The 19,957-nt window shown below is 38.5% G+C and overlaps 1 protein-coding gene across 3 annotated transcripts in view; it reads left to right on the top strand.

Annotated features, from left to right (window-relative positions):
* The window catches only part of WAC (WW domain containing adaptor with coiled-coil), a 57,435-nt gene extending 37,686 nt beyond the window's left edge, over positions 1-19,749 (top strand). For all 3 annotated transcript variants that reach the window (XM_051802403.1, XM_051802405.1, XM_051802404.1), the window contains 6 exons: positions 737-859; positions 1,802-1,950; positions 6,520-6,638; positions 13,134-13,320; positions 16,291-16,418; positions 18,263-19,749. In XM_051802403.1, coding sequence (XP_051658363.1) covers positions 737-859; positions 1,802-1,950; positions 6,520-6,638; positions 13,134-13,320; positions 16,291-16,418; positions 18,263-18,332 — 776 coding nt within the window. In that variant the 3' untranslated portion in view covers positions 18,333-19,749. The remainder of the gene's footprint in view (positions 1-736; positions 860-1,801; positions 1,951-6,519; positions 6,639-13,133; positions 13,321-16,290; positions 16,419-18,262) is intronic.
* The last annotated feature ends 208 nt before the right edge of the window (positions 19,750-19,957 follow it).

Consider the following 19,957-nt stretch of genomic DNA (forward strand, 5'->3'; position numbering starts at 1 on the left):
GAGTCAGTTTTTTCAGATTTGTGCTTGGGTAGATTGTACATTCAGGAAGTATCCCACAGAGCCTGTAGATCTTTTTGGAAAGATTAGTTCAGAAGCTCATGGTTAGTTCAAAGTCTCAGTGGCTCATCCTATAAGATGATCTTCCTGTGTAGTGCAGTTTTAAAATGGTTAAAAGTGATTGATTTTTTTTTTTACTGGGAGGAATGACATAGGACAGCTAAACCCAGAACAGATAAGGGTTTTTTGTTTTGCTTTTAAGAAGAAACGCAGATTTTTAACTGGAAAGATACTTCTTTTCCCCTTGAACAGAAGGTCTGCCCCCATCTCTTTTACTGGGTTAAAGTGATACTGCTTTTTGCTTTTTTAAAAATTATTTTAGTGTAAAAAAATCCCCCACACATTATGCTTACTACAGTAGTAAATTGAACAAATGTTCTCTTGGTGTTTACAAGAATTATTATTGATCCACAGGGTCAAACCGAAGAATCAAAGTTACTTTTAAAAGAATTTTTTTTACGTGCATGTCTCAAAGATAAAACTACTAAATAAAGGACTTGTTTGACATTCCAAGTCATCTTGAGTTCAAGTCATTGAAAAATAGATCGGGTAGATCTTTGGTCGTTGTGGATATGGGAACAAAATCTGAAAGAAAATGTGGTTTAAATGTAATGAGCCAGTTTGAACAGTTTAAAGTGATGTTCTAGAATTGTCAGTAAAACAGAACGTTTGTTTTCAGTTCTAACAGCAGCTGTGACACAAGCCTCTCTGCAGTCTATACTCCATAAAATTCTTACTGCTGGACCATCTGCTTTCAATATCACCTCCCTAATTTCTCAAGCTGCACAACTGTCTACGCAAGGTATTCAGTCTTCTTTTCACTTACATAAAATTGTTACATTGCATTTTAAAAAGGCTGATACAATTTAAGTTTGTAGGAGCTGTGTGTTGTATCTTTGGCCACCGTGTGTGGAGGATATTGAATGACTTCTTTTTCCAAAGATAGGTTAAAAAATTATTACCTGGGGAGCAGGGAAGCTGACACTAAGTAAATCTGCTTCCCTGTCTTGCCTTTGGGGATTTTCTTTGTATGTTAACTAACTCTATATGAGTAATGTGAAACCTGTGCAAGGCCCTCTCAATTTATTTTGGACATTAATTAGATGTTACTTGATGTTCAGTATAAAACACAACTCTTTGAACACCCTTCTTGTGGTACTTTGCAACTGTGACTCTTGGAGGAGGCCTTAAATTCTTAAAAGAAAGTTTGTTCTGTCTGGTGGGAAATTTTTTTTTGGCTTCCAGGCAAGATTTTCAGATATCTTCAGTATGTTCTCCTCGTAACTTAGTAAAGCTAGAAACTTAAACTAAATACAGGCATCTTATTCAGTAGGTAATCAGTATTACTAATGCTAATTTTTAACTATGGCTGGGGAACTGTTGGTGGATGCCTAGAATGGGTAAATAGGTTTCTAGATAAACTGTTTATGGATTCTTTCAGTTAAATTAAGTTGACCTGTCTAAAATAGGAGTCGCAAATAATTTAGTCTCTGCATGTGTAAAAAGCATTGCCTGATAGTCTCTTCTCTTTCCCCCTTCCCTGAAGTTTTAGGAGTTTGGGGAAAACAATTGTTTAGCTAGGATTGTTGTTGAACATTTGTTCCAGTTGTTCACCCTGCAGTCATGTCAAGGTGAACATGTTTGTGTGTTACCTAATACAGCATACTCCAAAGTACCAGAAGAAAATATAGTTCACATTTAAGATAGGAATGGTTTTATTTAAAAGAATTTCCTTCCTTTACAGCTCAGCCATCTAATCAGTCTCCAATGTCTTTAACATCTGATGCCTCATCACCAAGATCATACGTATCTCCCAGGATAAGCACGCCACAGACTAACACTGTTCCACTTAAACCTTTGATGACTACGCCACCAGTATCATCCCAACAGAAGGTGAGATCCTTTTTGTTTGTGCCAGGTGGTAGTAAGAAATTACTGTACATAATATTAAGCATTGCTCCTACATATCCATGTGCTAGCAGTTTTATATAGGATGATAAAATTTGTATGTTGTCTTTTCCAAAAGAAACAGAAACAACTGGAAGCGACTACTTGACTGTATTTTGGCAGTGCAACTCCAGCATGAAATTCTAGTACACTTTTCTTTTCTAGAAGAAATTTTTGTGCTGGCTTCAGATGCTGTCTGCAGATACTATCAAGGCATTAGTATTTTAACAAAATCCATACAAAAACCAAAAAACATAATTCAAAGGCACCAGCTGATACAATTTTCTAGACTTTAGCCAATAAAAGATTTTTAGAATGGGAGAGAAATTCTTGTGGAAGTTGATTTGATGTAGTCTCAAATTTGGTTTAGAAATGTTCTAGGTGTTTACAGGTCAATAACATGATGTCCCTTTCTCTTCCTGCCCCCTCATCCCCATTCATTCAGAATTCTTTAATTGGATCAGTGACTGGGAAACATTAATTGAAGTTAACATAAAATAACTCCTAAGGTTCTTCCTAAGAAGCATGACTCTAGACTTTAGGGTGAGACACTCCTCCTCCCCTGCCTGAAATCCCTGTTCCCTACCACAACCTCTGCTTAACTAATGTGTCTTTTTTTTAATTTTCTGCTCACAAGAGAACCTCTCATGTCTTGAAGGCCTTTGAGGAGTACTTTTATCTTCAGGAGAACACATTGCATTCCTCATTTTAGTCAAAATGCCTCATTTCCTTACATTTGATTTTTTTTCATGGGTACAAAGAAAACCAAGTGATTCTCCCAGTTTCTTGTGTTTGGCAATGATACAATGAATTGTTAAAGCTTTGTGTGTACTAATCCTGGTTGTTGTCTTTGTTTCTGCCCTTGGATTACATCCTTAGTCTATGTCTTCACATCCCATAGCTAGGTGATAAGTAATGAAATTATCAAATAGCAGTCTCAAGATATTTGGCACGTGCAAATCCTGAGATATGAAGAAGGATCTTTTAAAGTTATTTACTGTCACTAACTGGAAATTGATCTATTCTGGTCTCTACAACGCAGAGATCTGGATCTGTGTATAAATGAAGTTTGATTATCAGCTACACTGTAAACATGGTAAAAGTGTTATCCTTTGAGATCTTTATTTACAGTGTGTTCTGAAAGAAAACTTGTAGGAAGGACAGCCCCTTCCACCCCCCACTCCCCTCAATTTATTCTTGTTTTTTGAATTTAGATTCTTTAGTATTTACCATCCTGCTACAGGTGTTTTCCTAGAACTGTGCATGCAGTCTTGAACCTGCTGCCTTTTCCCCAGTATAGAGGCCAGCATTGTACCTGTGAAGTAGGTGGGGTGATAGGAAACTGCGCCTTTAAGAGAAAGTGAAGGCAAGCCAAGTGTTCTAAGTAGGGCCAATCTGTCTTGGTAGACCAACTATATAATTGAATATGCTTTTGGACACACAAGCCTTCCCTCAGGTTTTCAGTAGAGGCAGAAAACTTAAATGCTAAATGCAGGTTTGAGAAGAGCTGATACGAGTTGTAACTGCAGCAAGGCTACCACTGCTCAAAACAACAACATAGTGTTGGTTATTTTTTGTTTTGATATGAGAATCTCCACTTTCATGCAAGAGCTGTGATTGCCTGTAGTTAAGTGACTTGGCATGCAGGGTTTCACTTCTGGTATTTTTAAAATAGGGTATTCTGTATTTTATTGATACATATATAGAAGTTCTTCTGAAAGTGGCGATAGCTGTATTTTGACATACAGTGGCACATTTTGAAATTATTATATTGTAATCCACCTTTTTGTTAAGATTGCACTTCAGTGAGGTGAGATTGCACATCTGGTTTATTTTTGAAGCAGGTATAATGTGTTTGCAATCAAAGTGGTAAGTGGAGTAAATTTCCAAGTTACTCATTCTAAGCTGTAATGTTTTTGATGCAGAACGCTGTTAATCCTGATGGAATGTTGTTCATTATTATAGACATTGGCAAGTTTTTATTTTCATCCTTCTGCAAAGAAGTTATAACTCTTACTATCCTGAGATATCATAACCATAAAAGCTTTCAATTTTCTCATTACCTCAAGTAGCTTCACAGATAGCTAAATAGAATTAGTGATAATGCTTGACAGCAGGATCTTTTCTTGAGTTTTATATTCCTCAAATCTGCTGCTAACAGAGCTGTTGAAGTATTAACATGAATTGTTTGTGTGTTAGTCCCAGAAGTAATAAATTTTGGTTCAGTAGCACATACTTTTCCAGCTTACTAGGGAAAGAACTGTCTTGATAGTTCTTGTATTTGTGTAATTCAGTTCCACGAGATGGGATTGAGATGAGAACTTAGGTGGTGATAGCTCCAGTGTGAGCATGTCTGTTTTAGTAGTCCTTCAGATATGTCAGGTAGGCTAGCTTATCCTGTTCTAAGAGTTTGAGTAAATTATGCCTAATCAAGATGTGGTGCTGTGCCAGGACACACTTGGTTTCAGAGCACAGACCCATGGGCTTAGGGCAGACAAGGTTGGACTGGCACTGTGCAAGCAGAGCCCAGTGCCAGATGCACAGATACTTGGGCTGACTCTGTTACTTAGGGCTGCTTGAACATGTGAGTGTTGCTTTTAAGCTCAAGCTCGTGTGTCTGGATGGAGGTGTGTTGTGTGCACAAGGCAGCTTGAGTGTCACAGACTCAGGATCCTGGGTGTCACATTTTGCTTTTTAGCTGGGCCTGTATTGTGTGATTAGAAACTGCTCTGAATTTCTGCATAATAACTGTAAAGCACATTACACAGACCTGTCAAACTCAGAATATTGCTTGTGGTATTTTTTTAAATTTATTTAGCCCTTACTGTTCTTCTATTTCTGGTATACATATTTACAGTCTTTCAAACAGTTGGAAAACATGGAATAGTTAAGAGTTTTTGTGGCTGCTTTGTCTCATAAATCCCAGTTTTTCTTTACAATCCATTTTCTCTATTTTTACCACCTAAGGAGGTGATTGCTTTTCCAGTTTGGATCTGCAAGGTGATGCTGTTATCTCTGATAGACTTTCCTTTTGAAATTATTCCTTCTGTTTGAATAGCCTTGATAGTTAATGTCTGCTCACAAGCTGAGCAAAATTCAGGCATTGATAGCAAAGCTCTTCATGTCATACATTTCATAAAGGTACTTGGGTAGTCTGTTTTCATAAATCAGTTTAGGAACTGCTACTGTTTCACCCCCCTCAACTATACAGTTGTGTTGGTTTCAACAGAGTAATCTTACACTGATCTTGCTCTATCTTTCTAGAACCGTGACCTTTTCCTGTACTACTCAGAATTTTTTTTAATATATGTCTATTAATCTAAAAGCCAGAAAGAACACAGTTTCATTCTGATGATAATTTTAAAAGGTGACTTTTCCTCATAGACATATAAGTAGGTTTGAATTTACATTAAGATTCCAAGTGTACTTAAATAAATCAAGTTAAGTCTTAAGTTTACTTCAGCAGATACTGTCTGGCTTGCCATGGTCTGTTTCACAGGAGTCTCTTTCTGAAACAGAGAATTTCTGGAGGTTCAGGTGAGCAGTAGGTAGTGATCTACACCAACTTGATGTCAGCAAATGCCAGACAGGCTGCATGATTTGTTTTTTGTCTTCATGGAGCCCTGGAACCCATTTTTTTCTTTACTCCCTCCCTCTCAAAATTGTTAGCTTGGTTTTGCAGAGTGGGGAATAAATTTTGAATCTGATCCTCTCTTGTATGTACTTTAAATTGACTGAGATATGAAAAGCATTGGGCAAAAACAAGTATCTTGAATGTCATTTACTGTAACTAAGACATTAGTGTATCCCCAAACTTTTCATCCAGTTATAGTTCAGAAATTCACAGACGAAAAGTCTGTATCTCACTGCTGGTGTCTCAGTATCTTGTACTGAATGTGCTCTACAAAGGAAAAGCAAGAAGCTACTGGTGACTCTTTTTTTAGTCATTCATGAGTTGAGAACTGACAGAACAGTTAATGGGGGGAGTAGCAGACTGATAAATATGCTTTTGATTTTCTTTTCCATTTCTGGTAGAGGTGTTATAATGTGGTTGTGATGTAGTTCTGCTCTTGGCACTGTGTAATGTATTTTCAAGTAGGAAACTCTTAAATTCTTAAGTGAAAATTTTTATTTGGATAATGGACACCTCTTCCAAAGTTGAAAATGAACTTGGTTCTCAGCTGGAAGATATGGTCAAAAGCAATATTGAGTTGAACTGTTTTACCTAATAAACTTGAAGTATTTTGACAGGTCAGATGATCTAAATTTGCTTCTGTTACGTCTATTAAGTACTCTTTCTGTTTTAGGAAAAAAGCTCTCTATCACAGCTGTGGAACTAGAGATGATTTCAGAAAAACCCCACCTCATGAAGAGAATAAAAATTCTATCAACAAAAGACCTTGTATAATAAAAAGCCCCACCAGTGTTGTAATTTTTAATCTCCCTGGTTTTCTCTGGTTCTTAACGCTTGCTCTTTACTGTGGAGGAAATCTAATGAAGTTTTGAACTTTGCAGGTTGCTACTCCAGGTGTTAAACAAGGACCAGCTTCCCAGGCAGCACCTCAGCAGCCAGTAATAGCTGACAAGCAGGCAGGTCATGAACCTGCCTCTCCACGAAGTCTTCAGCGTTCAAGGTACCTTGAAACACTTCTGTTCTGTCCTCAGTTTTTTCCCCTGTGTGTTGTATATATTGCAGTCAGTGGACTCTTCTTTGGCCTGTTTATTGTACATACCATTTAATGCTGTTGCTACTGTGAGAATGCAGCTAAATATCTTTGTTACAAATAATGTGGTAGATTCTCCATTTTAGGATAACCACAAGAGTTCCATTCATAGAAGCAAAATAGAATTCATATTTGTGCCCTGTCACCCTGGAGTCAGAGGATTTGTTGAGTGATTCCTTGTATTGTGATTTCTGAGTTTGGAGGTTTTGTCTCTCTGTGCAGCTATGGAATTAAATGCTGTAATTCTGATTTTCTTAGCATTAGATGTTTGTGGTGTCTTGCTGTAGTGTAATTTGATTTTTAAATTAATATGAATTTTTATCAGGCGATTTTACTGCTTTAGTGAAAAACATTTAAAATTAAATAAGTTCCACAAATGCTTTTCCTTGACCAGACTTTGTTGTCAACATTGCAACATATTCAGATGTTGCAGGATACGAATGTTTAACCATTGGTTTACAAGAATCTGGGTTTAGAATCTGTATCTTGTTTGAAAGCTTTTTTTTGGGAAGGTGGGCCCTTTGTAGTGTTGGATGCTGTGCATTTTATGATATTGGTTTCAGGGGCTTTAATCAAAGATCTGTCATAAGATCCTTTTATGATGGAAGTTACAGTCTAGAACTGTGGCACGAGGAAGTTGCAGGTTGACTTTTTTTAGAAGTTCTGTAAATCTACAAGGTGTTGCACTTAAAAGCTGCATTTTAAGAGTGGTTGAATAAGATGTGGGGTGTGGTATTAAAAAGCAAACAAACAAACATCACTCTTTCATTGTCAGCATACCTGAAGCTACACAGTGGTGCTTTCCAGATCATAAAATAGCGAGGTCCTTTTGTCTGCCCTTCTGGGACTAATAACAAAGGGGACCTTTGTCTGTGTATCATCAATGCACTAACTTATTGTTAGATTTTCAAATCATTGTTGGTTTTGGCTGTTTAGTGGGGAGAAGGGATCTGGTTTGTGTTTTGGGATTTTTGAGCTGCTGGGTTTTTGATTGCTTGGCAGTTGTGTCCCAGTAACTGGCTTTACTGGAGACCCTGTGATATTGATGAGTTTGAGGATGGAAGCAAGTCAGAATTTTTTGAGGTTTTAGTGTTGGCCGCTTTACAGACACTTGATTCCAATCTTTGTCAGGTTACAAACCTACAACTCATTTATCTCTTTGAGGAGAATAAAGACAGTGTGTACCAGCTCCAGTCTGTAGTAATTAAGGATGGAATTATGGATGTTTAAATCTTTCCAAATTACAGTACCAAAAGTAAAATTATACTTTGTAGCACTCTAAACCTTTTTATGAGGAGTGGTGAGGTTTAGGGGCACAGCTCTCAGTCACAGACCCTTTTGTTCTTTGCATGTCATCCTTTCCCCATAGGAAATTGTCCTAAGAAAGATAGTCTTATCCTTGGAAGCATTCACCATGGCCTGCAGTCTGTGTGAGTTGATATTGGTGGCCATTTGGCCTGCTAATCTGTAGCCCACCCTCCTGAGTACAGGACTTTCTACTCTGGCATAACCCTTACCACAGTGAGTTCCCTTTAGGGATCTGCTGGCCCTTTCCAAACCATTGCTCCATTTGGCACCAGCATTTTGGTGGAGAGAGCTGAGTTTGTCCCAGCAGCTGCACTGCTGCAGCAGGGGGGTCTTGCAGGTAGAACCATCCCAGAGTTGAGGGGGAGGCAGCGCGGGAGGCAGTGCAGGCCAGTGTGAGATACTGTGACAGTGTGAGTATTGTATCCTGTATCAAATCAGTACACCTTTTGACTGGTATATTGTGCATCATGAGTTCATGTGTTTCAGTTTGCTTTGGAAGTGCCTCATTTGCAAAAAGTGGAAGATGAGGGAACTGGATGACTTGGAAAAACCTGTGCAACTTGTATTTTCTTCTGTTGAGTGCAGTGGAGTTGAATAAAAGTGGACCAGCTCAGGTGTAGATTTACTTTCTGCAAAAGATTTCCTGTGTCCAGGCAGTATTTCTGAATTGATAGAGAACAGATTATTCCTTTGGAGGTGAAAGCAGTCAGTTGGATTCAGGACTACTCTTGGGGGCTAATGTCTTTTACTTGTATAGGAGTAAACAACAGCTTGGAAACCTGAACTGTGCACAGATGGTCCAAAATCTTTTCAGCTCTGTGAATTAAGGTTGCATTTTTCTGCACATTAAATACAGATTAATTGTGCAGAAGTTAATCACAAGTACATTGCCCTTTGCTCTTACTATTATTAAAATTTTGAAGTGAATGTGGATAAAATTATTTTTAACTTGTTGGGGAGGAAACACTGTCTAAAAAATAACCTAGTAGCTATTGCTGACTTTAAAGTTGTGAACATTTCAGCCATGTAAGTTAGGAAGTTAACACAATGCAGGCATACAGCGAGTCTGTCTGTTAGAGATTATTCCAAAGACATGCCATGAATTATGACTGCTTTAAAAATGAAACTGTTTCTATAATTAATAGTTTCATCAGGTTGGTAGTTTCTTTTTGTTTCCAAAAAGGACTGGGAACATTTTTCCTTTGTCTTGGAAAAGTGCTGGAGGGAGAACATGTTTCATTCCATCTTTTTTAGGTTGTAAGATATTGTAGTTTGTAGAAATGTATTTCAGAACCATCCTGTCCTCATGCCCTTGTACACAACAGACTAATCTTACACTGCCTCTCTGGGGGCATTCCATTATCTGTGGTATAGTCAGTCTTTAACTAAGCTAAGGCAGGTATTTGCCTTTAGTGAAGCATTCAAAAATACAGTGGTAGTTTGGAACTACCATTGCTGCATTCGTAGCTCCCCCTGCTGCTAACACAGCAGTGCTAGGATATCTTGTGACAGTATGTTTTAGTCATAATTAAGACACAGCTGTATTTTTGAGAAACACACAGATTTTATTAATTTTTCTGAAGCATTTTTGATGTGTTAGGTTGATTTTTTGGTTTTTACTGATGAAGTAGGAGTAAGAGAAGCCAGGCTGATAAATGGAGAGAAGGCAAATCATAGGGGGAACTTTAATTCTATTAGAACTAAGGAGTAAATAAGCATCGAAGGTTATTCCTCAATTCTACTTAATTAATAAAGGTAGCCTTTCTCTGCACCATCACCATGTTGATGCTGTATGAATACACAGAAACCTAGAATAATTTAGATTGGATGGGACTTCTAGTTATGATCTACTTAAGTCTCAACTTAGAGTAAGACTTGCAAGTTTGAATTGCTAATGTCTCCAAGTATCTTCTTCTAATGTTTGATTACCCTTATGGTGATTTTTTTCCCTCATGCCTAATTAGAATTTCCCTTGCTGCAGCTTGTGTCTCTGCCTCTTGTCCTGTCACTGTGCATCTCTGAAAAGAGCCTGACTGACTACTCTCCCCACAAGTAGTAAAAATCTGTAAGAAGATCCGTCAACCCCCTTCCCCTCAGCCTTCTCTTTTCCAGACTGAATAAACTTTCAGCTTCTCCTGAAGCATGTGCTTCAGCCCTTAGTCACCTGTGTGGTCCTCTGCCAGATTCCTCTGGTGTGGCAGTTCAATTCTTGTCTGGTTTTGGGCTCCCTGCTATGTAGTGCTCCAGATACTGTGAATCTCCTAAGCTCTGAAGAGAGGGGAGGAATTGCTTTTTTCAGCTGAACTCTTGCTAATACAGCCCAGCATGTGCTTGGCCTGACTCACCTTTAATTTGTCAACCAGGATCCTCAGGTCCTTTTCTGCCCACTTGGCCTGTGCTGTTCCATGGGTTGTTCTAGTATTGTTGCACAGGTTTATTCCACCCTCCGTGCAGGACTCTGCATTTGCCTTTTTTGAACTTGGTTCCTGTCTGCCCATTCAGGTACTTCTGAATAACAGCCTACCCTCCAGCAAACTGACTGCTCCCCCCAAGCAGGTGTCATGTGCAGCCTCACTGAAGGTGCACTGTGTGCCACTGTCTGGGGTTTTAATAAAATGTTAAACACTCTTGGTCCCAGTGTTGATCAGTCACTCCTATGATTGGTCTTCATACTGCTGACTGCAGCCTTTGAGCCCACCAGCTCCTCCAGTTTTTCTCCACCATACACACAAAAGGTGGGTTGGATAAGCGAACAGCTTGGCAGGTGGTGGCACAGGCCCTTCTGAAGTCAAGGAAACAATGTCACTGCTTTGCTCTTGTCCTCTGAGCCAGTCATCTCGTCATAGGAGGCAGTGAGGTCGGTCAGGCATAATACCTCCTTGGTAACTCTATGATGGCTTTTTTTTTATGCCTTTTAGTCTTTCATGTAGCTGGAACCCCTTCCAGGAAGACTTGCTCCATAACTTTCCCAGAGGTCAGTTGGCCTGTAGTTCCCCAGGTTGTCATCCTTGTGCTTCTAAAGATGGCTTTAACATTTGGAACCTTGCCTGTTCCCCATGCTGCTTCAAGGTGATGCAGCACCTGAGTTATACTGGCCAGCTCCCTGACTGCTCTTGGGTGCCTACTGCCTGGTTCACAGACATGTGTCCTCTTGGCTTAACTGCTCCTGGACTTTGTCCTCTGCTGTAGGTAATACTCTGTTTTCACTGACTGCTGATGTGCTTGGACCTGTGGGAGGTCTCAGGGTAGACCATACCCATAAAAACACAGCAGAAAAAAAAACGTTGCACTGTCCTAGCCTTTTTCATGTCCTTTTTCTCTAGATCCCCTTGCCTTGTAGAGGGGCAAACCAGCTTGTTCCTTAACTTTTCATTTGCCCTTGATGTACAGCCCTTGTTGCCCTTGACCCTCTCGGCTACTTTCAACTACAGCTTAAAAATCTGAATGCCATTTTTTCCTAATCAACTGAACATTTCTACAATTAAGTGTTTGCAGTGTAAGTGGCATTGAAAGAAGTTGAGCCAATTACTGAAGAGAACACGGAACACTTTTTTCCCCCAGTTACTTTAAAGGGATGTAACTTTTGCAACTTCTGATGCCTAAAATGAAGGGAAATTTAATAAAGTGCCTACCAAAATTTTTCTGCATGATATTTTTTTCATATTCTAAGCTTTTAAACAAGTTTGGGGATGATGAAAGGAATGAGGTTAAAGTCTTTGATGCTGCAGACCAGTGTGCTGTACCTAATTGCATAGAATCATAGAATGGTTGGGGTTGTAAAGGACCTTAAAGATCATCTAGTTCCACTGACCCTGCCATAGGCAGGAACACTTTCACTAGATCAGGTTATGCAGAGCCCCATCCAACCTGGCCTTGAACACTTCCAGGGATGGAGCATCCACAGCTTCTCTGGGCAGCCTGTTCCAGTGCCTCACCACCTTTCCAAGTGGAGAATTTCTTCCTAATATGTAATGTATATCCATCCTCCTTCAGCTTAAGGCCATCCCCCGTGTCCTTTCACTACCTGTCCTTGTGAGAAGTCCCTCTCCAGCTTTCTTGCAGGCCCCCTTTAGGTACAGGAAGGTGCTCTAAGGTCTCCTTGGAGCCTTCTCTTCTCCAGGCTGAACAGCCCCAACTCCCTCAGCCTGTCTTTACAGGAGAAGTGCTCCAGCCCTCTGATCAGCTTAGTGGCTTCTCTAGCCTCGTTCCAACAGGTCTATATCAGAGCCAATTTGTTGGCTGTTTGTAATTCTTAGTGCTGTAATTCTTTGCAAGTGTAAGTTGATTAGGATAAATGTCTGGGCATTGGACTACAAAGTTGCATTTTGTTAGGATGTTTTCAGTCCTGAAGGGAACAGGTTAGGTGCTGAATCAGGAGGCACTTAAAATTTGGTTTTCCTTCATAATACTTTCTTACTTGTTGCCTGCAAGTGATAGAAAGTTTTAAGAAACAGACTGTAATTATGGCCTGTGTTGAAAGCTGCTACCAGTGGGAAAGTTGTTAGGAGTAATGTTTAAGTACTTACACAATTAATACTAGTATTTCTCAGTATATGTAGGGGCAAAGAACATGTAACTGTGAGGTACCACCTTTGTTACCATGAGTATGTTCCAGTAAAGCAGTCAAGTTGGTGACTACAAACATACTGCTCCTGTGATACTTCTGTTTTCCCGAGTGCCTTAAGTGAGGATGTACAGTGTCACAAAACTGTCTAGGTATTTGTGTTTTGGCATTAGTAGTAGATGGTTACTCCTCAAATCCCATATGACTATTTTTAGATCAGGACATCAGGCTTTGTTCTTAATGATTATTGCAACACTATTAAAAAAACAGACAAACAAAGAACTCCAACCAAACAACAACAAGAAAAAACCCGACGCTGTTAAATTGTAGCACTTAAAACTGTTCCCATAAACGTAGAAGGTTTGTAGAAAAGTGGCACAGGTTTGGTCTACGAGAAGGATTTACTTGCGGTTTGAATGTTTTATGTATTTTTGTGTCTGGAAGCAATGAATTTCAATGTTTATTTCTCTGTAGGGTCACAGATGTTTTTAAATGCTCACCTTAATTTTTTTTTTTTTCATTCTTTCTTGTAGTAGTCAAAGAAGTCCATCACCAGGTCCAAATCATACCTCTAGCAGTAGTGCATCAAACTCAACACCTGCACCGCAGAATCCATCTGTACGCCCCACCTGTTCATTGACACCCACGCTAGCAGCACACTTCAACGAAAACCTTATCAAGCATGTTCAAGGCTGGCCTGCAGACCACGCAGAAAAGCAGGTGAGTTCGCCTGTGCTTTGTTCCCTGTGAGAGTGCATAATGTGTAGCTTAAAAATTGCTTTTCTTACTCAGGTTGCTTTTTGTAGGAATTAAAAGTATTTAAAAAAAAAAAAAAAAGCCTGATGCTTGTCCTTAACCAGAAGAGAGGAGAAGGAAGAGAGATTAGGCTAGACCTGCTGGTTTTACATGTGATTGCCTTTCAGCAGTTGAGTATTTTCAGTCTTACTTAAGGTTCCAGTGCTTTTGAATTTCAGCAGATTTTTTTTAATAATTATATTTTCATTACGTGGAAAATGTTATGAGTTAGGTGACAGAGTTAAACTGTTTGAGACTACTCCACAGTTTTACTTACTGAGTTGTTAGCTGTACAAAGTGAAAAAGGTACTCTGCCTTGCTTGTTGTACCCAGTTTTTAAGATGATATGGAGAACTCAGACTGAATTTGGGCTATTTTTACTTAATGGGAAACCCAGTAGAATTGCCATCCATATTTTATAACTAACTGCATGAAACCTATCCTGTTGTTGTAATATAGGGAAACTGGATGCATGTCAGCTGCTTGGAATGTGTTACTCAAAGGAGCTGTATTGGTTGTTGAACCTGGTTCAAGTCCTTTTACCAGCTGCCCTGTCTGGTGCAGTCTGTTCGGGATATTAATCTTACCTAGCCCAGTTTACTTTGGTCTTTTGAAGAGTGGTTGCATGCTGGCACAAGCCTACACTTCTAGGGAGACTTTTGGGTGATAACTTTCAAGATGACTCTTTAAAGCACAGTCTAGACTGATACCCCATTAGGTATCAGTTTAGGTATTCTTGTTTCTTTTCATTGATTTTTTTAAAATTTTAAGACGTTACCAACCTGCACTGAGTCAGACCACTGAGCCATTGCTGTGGAGTGTGTTTAAGGAAATGGTGCACCACAGGCATATATGATTTATATAGTGCTTAGGTTTTTGAGGTTTTTTTTTCTCTTATTGGTAATAAAGAGATAAAAAATTCAGCTAATGGTAGGCAATCATGTACTCAGTTGGATATTTTTACCTTTGTAAAGGTAAAGCCAAGTGTTATGTGCTTTTGTTCTGTCTGCTCTTTCAGATTATTTCACATGACAGTGTTGTTTATAGACTAGTTTTGAATAGTAACACTCGAGGCAATAATGGAGATATTTGATATAAAAGTGAATGAAAGTATAGGTGCACTACATAGTGAAGAAGGGGAGAGAGATCAAAGTGGAAAGACTAAAATATGTAATGCCTTGGTTTCTTCAGGTAGATGCCAGGTGCATAGTGTAATTTAAAATTAGGATATAAGAGCACATGCCAGAGTAAACTAAAAAATAAATAAGTAAATAAATTAGATGAACCAGGACAGGTATGTGTTAAAGCAGCAGACTTGAAGAGATGTGCTGCGCAGTAATTAGTAGCTAAAACAATTCTTGAACCACTAGCAGTTATCTCAAACAACTCATAAAAAAGCAGTTAATATGGAAAACTGAAAAACAATCCAGTAATTAGACTTGTGCAGTGAAGACATGTGAAGTGATATCCTACTGGAGGCCAGGGTACTCCTGGATGTTAACACAGTCCAGAAAAGCAAGCTTTAAATGTAGGGAATTAGAACACAAAGTGCTGCTTTGAACTGGAGAAATGCCAGAAGCTGATGAAGATCTGTGCTAAATAACACTGTTTTTGGGAAGGAAAAAACAAGTATACAAGTACTTAAGCAGATGCTGTGGATGAATCCCAGTAGGCAGCTAAGCACCACACAGCCGCTTGCTCGCTCTCCCCCAGTAGGATATGGGGGACAACTGGAAAGGCAAAAGTGTGGAAACTCCTGAGTTGAGGTAAAGGCAGCTTGATGAGTAAAAGAGGGTGGGGAAAAGTGATGCAAAAGTAGTCACCACCAGCCAGCCCTCCAGTTTTACTGCTGAGCATGACATTGTATGGTATGGAATATCCCTGTGGTCAGTTTGGGTCAGCTGTTCCAGTTTTGTTCCCTCCCTGTCTCTTGTCCACACATAACCTGTTTGCTGTGTGGACGGGAGTCAGAGAGAGACAGTAAAACCCTTGATGCTGTGTAGGTTCTGCTCAGAAATAGCTAAAACACTGGTGTGTTACCAACACTGGTTTGGTCACAAATCCAAAACATGGCACCACATGGACTGCTATGAAGAAGATTAACTCCATCCCAGCCAGACCCAGTACAGCAGAGAATAACATTGCTAAACAGTAATGCTGCAGGGAAGGCTGTATTTGAAATAATTTTTACCATGTGCTGCTTGCAAGAAGTTCCCTTTCCTTATTGCAGTGTACTGCACAGGACCTCAGAGTAATTATACTGGTCTCCTTGGTGCTGTTGAGGAGTTCTCTGGAGTCATATCCAGTTCAGTGACAAGACTGCACAAATTGGGAATTGGTAATAGGTCATGCCCTCTAAATTTATACTTCTGCCTGTCTCCAGTTGACTAAACGGGGATATTGGAATAATGGAGTTTATCTGGAAGAAAACACCTGAAGAGGGTTGCAGAGGTTTTTTTTTCATGTATAAGGTAGCTGGAAAGTAGATGACATTCAGCTCCTTTTGTCACTGTGGGTTAACGTAGATGGGAGATTTAAGTTTGCCATTGAAATAATGGACGGAGAGTTTGAATTGCTTGAACAAATTGCTTTGGAAACTGAGAGTCCTGTCACATACTGTCTTTCATTATGGTCAGGTAAACATTTGGTAGGACCAAGAAAATCTAAACTATCCCTGCCTTAGCATAGGCCTGGGTTAGTTTCTTGGCATCTAGGGTTGTTAATTTATGATTCTAAACGGGCTTTTATAGAGAATTTAATGTACTGATTCAGTGCTCTCTTGAAATTAGAGTGCTTTGCTGTTCCAAGGCACACTCATCCAGCAATCCTCTGGCTACAGCCAGTTGTTTCCAATGCATGATTCAAAATCCTAACCTTTATGTGTAACCATTGCAGGCATCAAGATTACGTGAGGAAGCCCATAACATGGGAAGTGTCCATATGTCAGAAATTTGTACTGAATTAAAGAATTTAAGGTCTTTAGTTCGAGTATGTGAAATTCAAGCAACTTTGCGTGAGCAAAGGTAAGCGTGTGCTTTGTGTTTATCTTCAGTTTTCAGGATGGTATTAGAACTCACATTCTGGCATTGTTTCTCATGAGTTCTGTTTGCTGGTGACTTTGTAAATATGCTGGTACTTGCTACATTTGCAAGCTGTCTACAGTGTACATTCTACCTGTTCTCCACACAGACACCTCTTAGCCTCTAGTGGATGGAACCAGATATGCAACTTCTGTGTCTGTTTCCACTTGCAGAGAAAAGTATCTTTGCAGATACTGTAGTGCATTACAAAAAACTGGCTAACTCAGTATTTCAGCATGCTTCTGGAATATCTGCCCGTACACGATGCACAGACCACATCGGTACACATCTGCACAGTTTATGCTGGTGTGAAACAGCGAGGGTTATATGAGACATCTAATAGGTCTAAAGCTGGAGCAGGTTTGAACAGGTGTAGTTTACATCACAAACTAAGGAAAAGCTAATGCTTGCTTATAGCAAAGTAGACTTTGTTTGCTTCTTAAGTCAGTAATAGCAGGTGTCTTGTGTATCACTGAAGCGATACACAACCACGCTGTAAAGACTGTTGTGCAAGACTGAAAACTTTAGTTTTACAATACATGCTCAAACTTTTCACCAGTAGTCATGATCCTGAATCTGCTGTTGTACTCAGTTTCCTTTCTGAGTGATGTCATCCCAGCTATTAGGTCACACTGCAGTTTGAACACAGTGATTCTGATTTAGTATTTGAAACTGCCTTAATAGCACTGCATGATGTTTAAATAGCTACCTTTATCCTAGAAGCTCTTACATTTTGGCAGTTAGTAAAGCAATCCTTTAGTCAGAAACAGGCTATAATATATTTGTAAATCTTTCCTGATAAAGAATTGAAAACATCCATTCTTTGTGAAGTTTTATTTTATAACTTCACTACATAAATTACAATTTTTATAGTATATTTAATGAACTGCTTGGTTTCTTACAGGGTTTATTTCTTAAGGTGTCACTTCCATTTCTGAGTGAGCATTTGATCTGAAATAACATGTCAAATGTCATTGTTCAGCAGGGTGAATAGCATCTTGTTTCTTGTACACTGTGTATCCTTAAGCTGTCAATGAATAACGATTATTATGACTTTGAATCTATGGTAACATGTATCTTTTATTTTTGCTGCAATCCCAAAGATGTGGAATACGTGGCATAAGTAGCAAATTGATGGGGGAAGGCTTTCGCAAAGGATGGGATTATTAAAGGCAATACATTTGAATGATGATATTATTTCTGTACTTTTGCACAGAATAGAACTATTTAATTTCTCCTGAGAAGGAACTTCATCTCTAGGCAAAGCAAATACGTTGTTTTAACCATAACTGACAGCATGTGAAAAGGCTCTTTTAGTTGATTGCTATATTTTTCATGCCCATACCTTTTAAGTTAAATGGCTTTTTTCAGTGTGTCTATTGTAATAATTTTTCACCTACTTTTTGGTAGAAAATTCATCTTTACTGAACTGGGCACATATTTGGAAAGTGTTCTACAAAAGTCTCTTGAATTGGATGCTTTTTCCTAATTGTTTAAAGTTGCTTTGTACTTTATAGAATATTTATATGCAACTTAAAAGACATAATGAAATAGAGCAACCTAATTTTTGGAACTAAGGTTTTAAACACACCAGGTCTCTGTGCATCTGCATACAATGTTTGGAAGTTATTGAAGAGGTTGGGAATTAACTTAATATCTGAATTTTATTAGTGGAGCTAAAGAACTTGGTATCTTTCACTGAGATTGTAGAAGTACTTGTGTAGATGTTATTTAATATATCTGTATAATGGAAATGTTTATACTAATTTATTTCTTTTCTCTTACAGGATACTATTTTTGAGGCAACAAATTAAAGAACTTGAAAAGCTAAAGAATCAGAATTCCTTCATGGTGTGAAAAGTTGTAAACAATTGCACATGGTTTTGAGTACAGGAACTATTAAACTGATGCCCAGTCTTAACACTTTTGAGCTGCATTTGAGTAGACTTTGGACCGTTGAGCTGGGCAGAAAAAAAAAGTTGACATGGGGAAGGGGACAGGAGGGAGTCAAATTCAGGGGAAAGATACAAGAATGATTTGTAAAACCCTTGAAATGTAGATTTCTTGTAGATGTATTCTTCACGTTGTAAATATATTTTGTAGAGTGAAGCCATGGGAAGCCATGTGTATCAGAGCTTAGACATCCAAAACTAATCAATGCTGAGGTGGCTAAATACCTAGCCTCTTACATGTAAACCTGTCTGCAAAATTAGCTTTCTTTATTTTTTTTTCTTTTTTTTCTTTTTTTTTTTTTTTTTTTAGTTAATTTATCGTTCAAAGATCTTTCATTTCCTAAAATTCAATGCAAGCGCCAGGCGATCTGTGTCTAAGGCTGCAACAGTTTGGGCAATGTACAAATTACCACGAAACAACTGTTTCCACACTTGCACCGAGTCAAGAGCAGTGCTTCTCCATTTCTGTTTTACAGAGAAATGTTTTTCATCTTCTGTGTTCCATTTCCCCATGAAATCCTAAATCTGATTTTACCAGCTTTTTAATGCTTCTAATTTTCTCTTTTCTTAAGGCACTGTTGCTATGGCACTTTTTCTATAATCTTTTCATTCCTGTGTACAGTAGCTTAAAATTGCAGTGATTGAGCATAACCCACTTGTTTGTATAAATTATTGAAACGTATTTCCATTTGCACCCTGTAAGAATGGACTTATAGTACTGCTGGGCATGTGTGCTGAAAGTACATTACTTGCTCAAATATAAGGAAATAGCCCAATGAACATGTTAACATGGTTGTGGGAGGGGAAAGAGGAAAAAAAAGCTAGTCAGATGTGAATTGTATCTGTTGTAATAAACATGTTAAAGCAAAGAAACACTGGTTTTCATTTCCTTTGGTCAACACATTAAAATTTGGTCTGTTTGGGGACTCTTTATTAGAACTGTTCTTGTTGAACATTTTTGTACTTAAATAATTCCTCAAGGGAGGTTTTGTTTAAAACTTGTAAACAGGAAAATGTGTATAAAATATTTAATGAAATATAAAATTCAACAAGAATGATTTAAGACACCTCCCCGAAAGTTGTCATATGTTAACTCCTGGTTTACCTGTCTTGATATTATGACATTTCATTTCGAAGGATGTTTGTGTTGTAGCTAACTGTTTAAGTCTGGTGCTGACTGCTGTTCTTAACCATCACAAAACGCTGAATTTGTGTAATTGGAGCAACCCACCGTTTGAAAATGGTGGCAAAGCTCAGCTTTGTATATTGTTTCCTAAAGTATATTAAAAATAAAAAAGAAACTATTGCTACTACAAAATAAATGTGACTTTTTCTTTGCTTAAAAACAACAGGAGTGATGGCAGTACTAGTTTAATATTTGCAGAGGTGTATATGTCACAGCAGTCTGTTAAGTAGGAAAGATTGTAGGAGATATACTGAAAAAAAAGAATACTAAAGGTGTTGGCATGTGATGCTATGTGTTTTGTTCCTACAAATACTTTCAGCACCAGAAATGTCACTTGATTTTTG

Source organism: Manacus candei, unplaced genomic scaffold (genome assembly GCF_025592945.1).
Source record: "Manacus candei isolate 608988 ecotype Guabito, Panama unplaced genomic scaffold, ASM2559294v1 h1tg000056l, whole genome shotgun sequence".
In the NCBI taxonomy this organism is placed as follows: Eukaryota; Metazoa; Chordata; class Aves; order Passeriformes; family Pipridae; genus Manacus; species Manacus candei.